The 9,799-nt window shown below is 38.4% G+C and overlaps 1 protein-coding gene across 7 annotated transcripts in view; it reads left to right on the top strand.

Annotated features, from left to right (window-relative positions):
* The first annotated feature begins 376 nt into the window (after positions 1 to 376).
* Positions 377 to 9,799, top strand: part of LOC107222380 (centrosomin) — a 30,892-nt gene continuing 21,469 nt past the window's right edge. For 5 of the 7 annotated variants that reach the window (XR_006902919.1, XR_006902918.1, XM_046731958.1 and 2 more), the window contains exon 1: positions 3,823 to 5,274. Coding sequence is in view for 5 of the 7 variants with exons in the window: in XM_015661725.2 (XP_015517211.2) it covers positions 5,171 to 5,274 (104 nt within the window). In the remaining 2 variants the exon portion in view is untranslated. Of the gene's footprint in view, positions 553 to 3,822; positions 5,275 to 9,799 lie in introns of those variants that run through there. The other 2 variants (XM_015661727.2, XM_015661726.2) reach the window with 2 other exon arrangements.

The raw sequence follows: 9,799 nt of genomic DNA, 5'->3' as shown, positions 1-9,799 counted from the left end.
GTGATGACGTAATTCACAAAGCGCTTATAATCGAGTGAACCACTTCGGTGAAATTTTCTTCATGCAATAGCGGGACTTTTGAAATTTTAGGTTCGAGCGACTACACCATGTTCATGTTGCAAAAAAAGTTAGTTACGTAAAGGATAATTAACCCACAAATTATTAAATACATGCATTTGAATGCCAAGAGGTTTGACAGGCTAAAAATAACGAGCCCGAGGAAAATTTTAATAGCAACTTCGACTGACTCCTGCATGTTGGTAACCGTGAATTTTGTCGCCATTATTAAAATGCCCTACAGAGAGAACCAATAGAAATCGCGATGCGAGCGACCTCATGTTTGCATTCCGAACCACGTATCTTTCAAATGTTTCGGTAGAATTTTCGGTTAGACGAGTGCATTGTGAGTGGGTTGTAAGGGCGTGTGAATTCTGTCAAGTTTTTATCGGTGTTTTGAATGGAATAGTAATGCCGTAAGGAGTGACGTACCTTCTCAAACATGATTCGTACATCTCCAGACGATACAGAGGCATCGATCAACTATTTTGAGACGTAAGTTTTACACCCTTTATTCTACGCTACTTGTGTGTATATTTACGTAGTCGAGCACGGGTGTACGAAGCGTCAGTCAATGCTTGGCCGACCGGTTCGTTCGTCAGTAGACTGCAATGTTCGTTTACTTGCAGCCGGCAGCTTAGCTATTTTTAACTCACCCCGTTCGTTACTTGTAAATAAAGACAGGATTCTTTTGATAAGTAACCAAAAGTCAGATCGAAACTGGTAAACCACAGCATTTTGACACAGTCTTTGTTCTAATGTTAAGCGTGTGTAATACACCGGAAAACTTGTAATAAATTATCATTATTGCTGTGGGATAAAAATACACTATCGGTTGTATGCGACGAGTCAATTAATTCCGGATCTGCCGATGCACTTAGGCTGAAGTGAAATATGACGCAGCCAATAATTGTATTATTTCGGGGTAAGGTTTTTGTTTCGTGCCACAAGTTCAGCGCCTGATTTACGCAGTCCCGTGCTACACGTGTAGTGCGAATTGCAACTCTCGTAGGCGCTGTATGCTGTATTTTTCCCTATTTACAATATATCAACAGTCTATGATGGTATTATTAAAGAGGGACGATAGAATTGTTTCAAAAATATAGGAAGACCGATTCTAACTAAGCAGTCATTCTTTTTCACCAAATTCTCTTTTTTCGAAAACTCTCTACATCCTGTATGCAAGCTCGGAAAGGTTTCGATTTTGTCGCCCCAGATTTTCGTACTTCACAACTCTTTGTACGATCAAGTGGATATACGAAACTCCTTTCACAATTTTTTCTTAAGTATAGGGGTGCGTGCTGTGTAACGGAAGTATATGCCATGGTTTGGTATAAAATTTCATACTCATGAATGAAAAATTATCGGTGGATAAAACGAGCCACCCTCATCGTCTGTTATTCGACAACTTTCGTATGATTTGTACCTTATCTTTCTATATGTATACAAAAAGTGAGAAGAAACGATACACGTAACATGTAGAAATTTTCATATTTGTCGTCCAAATTACCGACATATCATGTATATAACTTACATTTGTTTTTAACAAATATACGGTAGAACGTTACCCGGTTCTACGCAGTTCGGATAATCCACGCTTTACTGTATTCAAATTTTATTGCAATGGTACGGAGGTCAATTTCTTCTTGATTTTACCTGTCCGAGGATTTGCATGCAAATCTACCCCCACCACTGAGGGGGAATCACGACCTCGTTTCCCGGTTCACAAATTTATGCCTGCAGGTATGAAAATTTACTACGTACAGGTATAATAGATCACCATTAATCTGGCAACACCGCGTGTTATACCGAATACGGCATTTATATCTACTCTGGAAACAATTGTCAGGGTAATAAATTTGCCGAGCGATACCATGGAAACCAAAGAACTCTAAAAATAGTGAGTAACGTGCAAAGCCGAGAAATTCCTGAACTTCAACAGAATGAAAGGAGAGAAATTAAAAGTGGAACCCAAACTGGCATCGCAATATGATGAAGTTCGCAACGAAAATGACAAAAATAATCAAGCATCACTCCTTCTTTTTTCTCTCATAACTGTGTAATTATAAATTAAAATACAGTTTCAACAATTCGACGTTACACTATTTCAGCTCAGTACATATCATCATTATTTAATTATATCATTCAGGTGTCGTTCAGAGAGTGCCGTTAAAATCAGGCAACTGCAGCCATAATCGACACGAGTTGAGAGGAGAAAAACGTGGGCGCAACGTTTCCTATAAAGATAAACATATGCAACGCACGTGTTGGTTTCTAGCCTTTATTCTAACGCCTTGCAGCCAATACGTGTGTGCGAGTGTGTCTATACGCACGCTTGCACGACAATCGGGACAGGAAGTGTTTCGTGGCCCTTAAGGGGAAACATGGGTTTTAAAGGGCAAAAAAAGCCATATTTTCTCTAGTTTATTTTTTTAATATACTAAATAATTTTATTCGAATTTGAAGCATGTAAAGAAACAACATTTGAATAATATTTTAAAGAATTTTCTTGCCAAGATTTTGCAATTTCGGCCGTTAAGAACTGGTTTTTGGAAAAACAAGTATACTCGTGGTGGCAGGAATAACTCATGATAGCTTTAGCTGAAATAAAAAAACGATTTATATTCTCTCAGTAGGTGAGTATAGCTAGTGATTGAATAAAGGATTTTTTTTTAAATTGAATATCGAATTTTTGGCAGAGATATATGCAAAACAGCACAACTTTCGGTAAAATCTAGACCACGTATTGCCCTGTAAAATAAATTGTGACCAAAGAAAAAAAATTTCTTACATATACATGTATGCACGATGCACATACATACGAGCAATCCATTTTGGACCATGCAGAATTGCGTTTGTAACGGTAAAAATGCGGCACGATTTGATTTTTGAGACTTTCGTTTCCGCCGATTCAAAAACCGCAGATATCTTGTCTGTTTGCTAAAACAATTTTTACATTTCAACATTGTACAATTGTACAGTATGAAGATGTCGATTTCCAAGCTCGAGTTCAGCCGCTGTAGCAGCGCGCATCCTCTTTAAACCGCTGCAGCTCAACACTCGCATAATATAATCAGAGCACAAAGGTCACCGCGTCTTAATCGATGCCTCCCTAACTGCGGGCCTCAATATATGTACGATAACAGCGACGTTAAAAGTCATGTGCTCAAAACAGCCTGTCATTTTCCACACCACGAGAATCCATTCCCCTCAAAAGCGTAGCATCTTTTAAATCATTCTACGGTAACCAAATCCACCTTTTGTACACAGGTATACAAGGACCCAACTGATCTGTTACCAGATCAAACTTGAAAAATGAATAAAAAAAAAACGTCTCGAAAGTTTTTTCAAAACGTTTTATATCAGCTCTATCGATCCGCGGAAATAAAACGCAAAATGCCGAAATGGCATGGAAATTTGTTAGTAAAACAGATTGAAGACAACTCCTGGTAGCGGTACGAGTTAGAGTTTATCCCTCATTACGTAGTTTACTCATCTTCTATGTGTAGAGTATTTTGTTTCTCGCTTTTGCACAGAGATAAACAACTAGTGTGATCAGCGGAGGATATCGACGTCTAAGCGTGTTTTTTTTTTTTTTCTTCTTTATTCCTAATCGTCATTTCTTCTCCGACTGCAGAAAACACGCGTAGTGTTCTCCGTTTCAACCAGATTTAACCATGCCGATTGCCGGGGGCGCGTCGACACGGCGCATTCTGACCAATGCGGAGCGTCAGCTCATCGTTCTCGTCAGTCTCGTCAGTTCTCGTCAGTTCTCGTCGAGACGGTAAGCGGTGAGGATGTAGTTCTGTCGGTGCTTGGTTAGTTACACACACGCGTCGATTTCGTATCGGAATATACCCTGTTCGTTGTAGTAATAAATAAAACAGAAAAAAGTACGATAATTTCAATGGAAATGAACGAGCAACGACGTCAAACGATTAGCGTTTGAGGAACGATCGGTGCGGAATATTATTTCCGGTAAAAACTCTGTGCGTTCGCTGTTTCGTCCGGCCCTTAAAGTGTTGTGGTTGGTTTTTAACTACAGGATAAATAATCGCAGACAAAATGGGATATATTGGACCGTTTGTGGCTAATAAGAGATTCATATTCCTCAAGACTGTGATTAGAAAGAATAAATTGCTTCTACAACGTCAATGACAAAGTCGTGACATATCTGCCCGCTACTTTCTGCTTGTTGAAGTTTTTTATCTTAAGAAAAATAGACTCATCGTGTGTTTTACGCAACGTGCATGCCTGCACGTTAGTTCGTTTGTTAACCATATTTTGTGATAATCCTGACAAGGATAATATCCGCCTTCGTAAACGTCTATATACTTTGTCTGACAAACAAAATTGGACAGACGTCAATCTGACCCCCGGACAATTGTTTGAATATAACTTAAGCTTCGACCTCTGTTCCGTAATTTTATAAAATATCCATTAGTGCGTACAACAAGCTTTAAACTTTCTTAACACGGAATTTAACTGATAAATTGATTTTAACACCGGCAAGTGATCTTAACAATTGCATTGATTGGTCGTGAACTGAATTGAACTATATGAACATTTTTTCCTCGGTTCTCAATCTGTACTAATAATATTAACCGAAAGTGGTTGGATGATTAAAGTTGGATATAAATGCGTAATACTTAATCGTGACAAAACAGGTTTTGAAACAAAAAACAAAAAATAGAACCTTAATATCCTTTTATAAGTAAAGTAATATTTTAATACATTGTTATCATCCGAGTTGTTTGAAGCGTATGTATAATAAAATACAGTATAAATAATAAAGTCTGATACTTAGTGCCAAAGACTGCAGTGAAGCCAAAAAATATACACTATAATATTATGTAACCAAACAACGTATGTGTATATATATACGTATATATATATTTCTTGTTATTAATGATAATTGACTATTGATACGAGGAGATACTTGGAACAGTATTAAAGACAAAACTATATACTCATCCACGCGTGATCGGGGAACAACGAAACAAACTCACACTGTGAAAAAAATACAAACATATATACATAGTTTTGTTTCTTTTTTTTTTTTATTTATTTTTTTGAATTTCAAACTGCTACGCGCTTTAACCAAAGAAGGAAGATGTCGTTTCTCAATGGATACTCAACGTACAATTCCCAGTCGCAGAGTGCTACCTCTCCACCGAGAACCAGTATCTGGGGTAGTTCTCACAGCCCATTTCGAAGGTAAGATAACGCTGTTGATAAAGGAAATCATTTGGGGTATCATCATTCGGCCAATTTTATCACGGGTTTCGCTTCGGTACTACAGCGACGAAGAAACGTTTCAATCTTTGACGCGAATTTTTTTTTACTTACAACTTCAAATGATCTTCGTTACTTCGTATGACTATTGAAATATGAACGTAACAAAAAAAAAAATAAAAGTTGGAAATTATCAAATTCCGACTACGGATTCGCGATCAGCGAGCCCAAAAACCCACGAGTAACGAAATCGAGGCGAAAATATTGAGTGGAAAAATGTATGACCGAAAGGGGATATCGTGTGGATTTTCTCCAATTTCGACATTCATCTCCTGATCGAATCATCTCCGTCACATCGTGATCCGATGATACCCTATGACGATATAAACAAAGCGGAGTTATACTCATCCACCCTTGAATATGTGCGCGAACATGTGACACGAACGTGTGACCGTAAAAGTTGCGCAGAGTGAGAAGAGAAGCAGAAGGTAATTGTTTATAACAGGCATTTAACGCAGTTAACAGCTGGTTAATTAATGCTGAGCCTCCTACGCCTGTAATTTACTGTTACAACTGCGACGTATTCCTTCTGCACAGTCCGCGTTCTCTATGTCGGAATCTGCTTTATGCATACGTGATGTAAAACGTCGCAGCGATGTCAGGGACCGATGAAAATTGGACAGCCCCGGTCGAAAATAACCGTAGCTACGCATTTTTATCCGCTAAAAATCCCGTCTGCGTACAAATTGGAATGTTTTAACCCTCCTTATATCCCAAATCAAAAAAACATAACACATCTCTTGTCTGACGGAATTACGCTTTGGATTCTATCTGGCTTTTAAGGAAGAACCGTTGAATTTTTGTCGGTAATCTGGCACGTTGATTAGCTCGTTGTCAAACCGCCTGGCGAGGTGTGGTGTTGTTTCATCGTTAAAAGTGAATCATGATGCATAAGTATTCCCTGAAGTTTCTTCCGCACGTGTACACAGGAACGCCTTATCTAAACTGACAAACGTTTACCTTGTTGGAATTTTACTGATTTACGACGGTCATCGTCGTCGTCTGTTCCCCTTAATTATACATTAATAGGTAATCACGTATTATTTTCTACATCCTGTATTCGAAGGCGCGTGCAGGACATTGACGAAAATGTTGTTGTTGTTGTTGTTGTGTGGCGTTTTCTATTCACCGAATTTTCACCCAATTCTATTGTATACTTAGGTAGGAGTTGGAAATCCTTATTCGATCAACGTGTCGACGCATTTCTGACACCCTGTGTCTAGCTTCAATGCACTTACTCACCGTGATGATTCAGAACCCGAAACTCAATCTTTTACCCCACTGCAATGACAGTCGATTATTGCAAAGAACGTGACGGCGAGACACGCGAAATTGTTTATCGGAAGTGAATTTTAGTAACTCGTAAGCTTGAAATATTTTTGGCAGGATTTTCGATACTTGGAACTTGTCGGGTTCTCACGTCCCTCTTCATTAACGTTTTACGATATAATTGCTTGCTCGATGAACGCATTTTCAAACGAAACACACGTATTTCGTCACGTCTTTTTACATGTACTCGATATCACAAAGAATCCTTCGTCGTATGAAAAGAGAAACAAATCTCTCGATGCGATACTGTTGCTCATCAGCATATTATTGAAATTATTTCACGGCAAAATTTCCCACAGTTTGCTTCTACATTACAGAGGCAATACTTTCCCGATGAATCGAATAGGCTTACAATTGAAATCAGACCGACGAATTAACTACACGATGATAAATTGGTGTTACGACAAGGAATAGAATTGTTTCGTTGAAAAATAAATTTCTCATCCATCTCTTCTTTTTAAATCATTTCCACGTAGCTCTTGTCACTTGCTCGTAATCGGTGAATCAAGATAAGTTCCGGGGCATGGAACTCGGGATAAAATATTCGAAAAGATCAGATATCGTGTAGCGAAATTCGTTTCTTCGTTTATCACACGTATTCAATACATATACCTGTAATACTACAGCGCGACGGTGACGTAAGATAACGTGACGTCATTGACGTACGCGCAGAAAGAGGCTCGGAGCAAAAACAGAGCAGAGTAAAGCAGAGCAGAGCAGAGCAGAGTAGAGTAGAGACCCAGATCAATACTTGCCAAGGAGAGTTGATGCGGGGAGGAGGGAGCGATGGACCAATTTCTCCCAGCTGCTCTGCTCCGACATTTCACACGTCTTTGTTTTTTTTTTTTCTAACTCTGCTGATTATTTTGTGAAACCAATTGAATTTTCGCTTCTTTTTTTTTTATTTTTTGTTACGTTTCTTTGTATTCGCATGCGCGATGAGGTTAGATTTAAACGTTTCTCGGTTGATCCCTCAACGTCATATGCCTGTCTTATCGATTCTAATTACATAAGTTCATCGCAGTATCGTTTGACGACAGTTCGCGAGATAAATTATCGGATCGTTAAAAAATCGCCAATTGTGATGCGAGAGATCGCGTTACACGCTGTATCAAGCTTGGTTAGTGACGGAACAAGGCTAAACATTTTTTTTTCGGGGGTAACCGAAACACAAATACGTCTTTTCATCATTACACTGGCGTCGATTACTCGGAATTAAGACGCATCGCAACTCAGCTCAATATTTACACAATGATACGTTACACGTCTCTGGAGGTTTCGCCGAAAATCAATGCCCGATTTTTTGTTTTGATCTCAGCGATACGCGATTCTTGTTATATACGTTTTATACTCATTGTTAGTATAAGTAACCGTCAATATTCGACTCACGCTTATTTTAATAAGCTTGGATGTTACTGGATGGTGATTTTGGGTGGGTCGCATATATCGGGAGTGAAGAGCACGAGGGTTCTGAACATTGTATATATATATATATAAGTGGTTAAAATCAATGTTCGAATGTCGAACTAAGACTAAGCAAAAAGATCGGATGCGAGGGATGTGCGAACATCGTCGACTTTTACTCTTTCGCTTACAATTAGTATATGATAAGTAGTGAATTGAGTTGTCGATTTTAAAATTGTTCCGGACCATGAATGAACATGGATTAACTCGAATTACTCGTTAGGCGTGATGAGAGATATCGCCAGATTATTTTTTCAATAAATTTTCGGTGTTTTACGTTTCGGTAATTTGAGATTTCAACACTTGCCACTATAGCTGCGAAATATATTTTGCAATTTCAATACTTCATTTTTACGACCTCTTTGAACACCCGATTATTATGTGTGATCACGGATCTCCGGTATTTTTCCATTTTAAGAGATTCAATCACCGACGAAGGACATCATTAGCATGATACGTATGTGATGTACGGCGATCCGGAAATTCAGAGGCAGGATTTAACGAGCACAAAGAGCAAACTATGCGTTTTGATATAAACGATCATTGCTGGTTGCTGGCTTGCATCAACGGTCGGTCCTTTATATTCGTTGAAACTTGGCTGGGATCCGACGTTGGGACAAGATTCATCAGAAGCCAAGAAACGCTCTCTCTTGCATATCTCTTCCTGGTTAGACTGCAGTTTGTTTCTCCGTAGTCAGAGACAATTATCGTTCGTGAATCTTTCAGCTGAACAATAAGGAAAATGCTAGTATAGCGTCAACTCGTCGAACGCTTCCTGGTTAATCGTTGGTCTCTATGTTCAATTTGTCGTCCAGGGTTGTGTATTTTCATCGTTGAGAAAAAGGAAATTTACATGAAATACTTTTATCGCCCAATCGGGATGCTAAAAGCTTGGTTGAAAATTAACGAGGATGTAGAAGTTCGTAAAATAGTTCGATATTCCGTAATTTTACGATCCTTTGACATTCTATCAACCATAATAAAGCAAAATAGATTAATATTTTGCAAACTTGAACCATTCGGAGCCAACGTAAAGTTTTAAAGTAGTTTCTTTTTTTGTTTACAACGTTTCGTTAACATAAACTTTGGTGACTAAAACCTCACAATTACAATTTCCTCTGTTAATCGATGCAAATTACGTCTAAATATTTTCCGAATGGTAAGTTTGTTGGTTACTTTCGTATACATAACAATCTTGAATTAATCATAAATTCCCTATAAAAAATCGAAACGTTTATTGAAATCATTGAATATTTTTTTCATCTATCTAGAGCATAAAATTACAATCTGCATAACTGAAACCGTACAATTTTGCCGTGATAATTTTTCAAAGTTATAACTCGTTACGTTGACAAACCTCGAGTGAAGTAACGAACCCTTAAACGTGTCCGAAGATCGAAACAACATCGTCGATTCGTATTTATTGTTTCGTATGATGTTTGTAATAATCGTTGTTCACAATTTTTGTATTTACTCAATTTTTCAAAAGCACGTTTGTCAGGCGGACGTTTTACTATACGAAGGTTCCTCGTCTGTTGGTGTCTGTTTCTATTTTCGGTTTCCGAGCGTCGCGGCGCCCCCGTGTGTCTTTTAGTATCTCGTCGCTGCCGATGCTCACCTAAATAGAACCGGAGGAAGTTTCTCAGAACTCTCG

Source organism: Neodiprion lecontei, chromosome 2 (genome assembly GCF_021901455.1).
Source record: "Neodiprion lecontei isolate iyNeoLeco1 chromosome 2, iyNeoLeco1.1, whole genome shotgun sequence".
NCBI classification, from domain to species: domain Eukaryota; kingdom Metazoa; phylum Arthropoda; class Insecta; order Hymenoptera; family Diprionidae; genus Neodiprion; species Neodiprion lecontei.
Note: the sequence above shows the minus strand (reverse complement) of the source record. Positions and strands in the feature narration are given on the sequence as shown.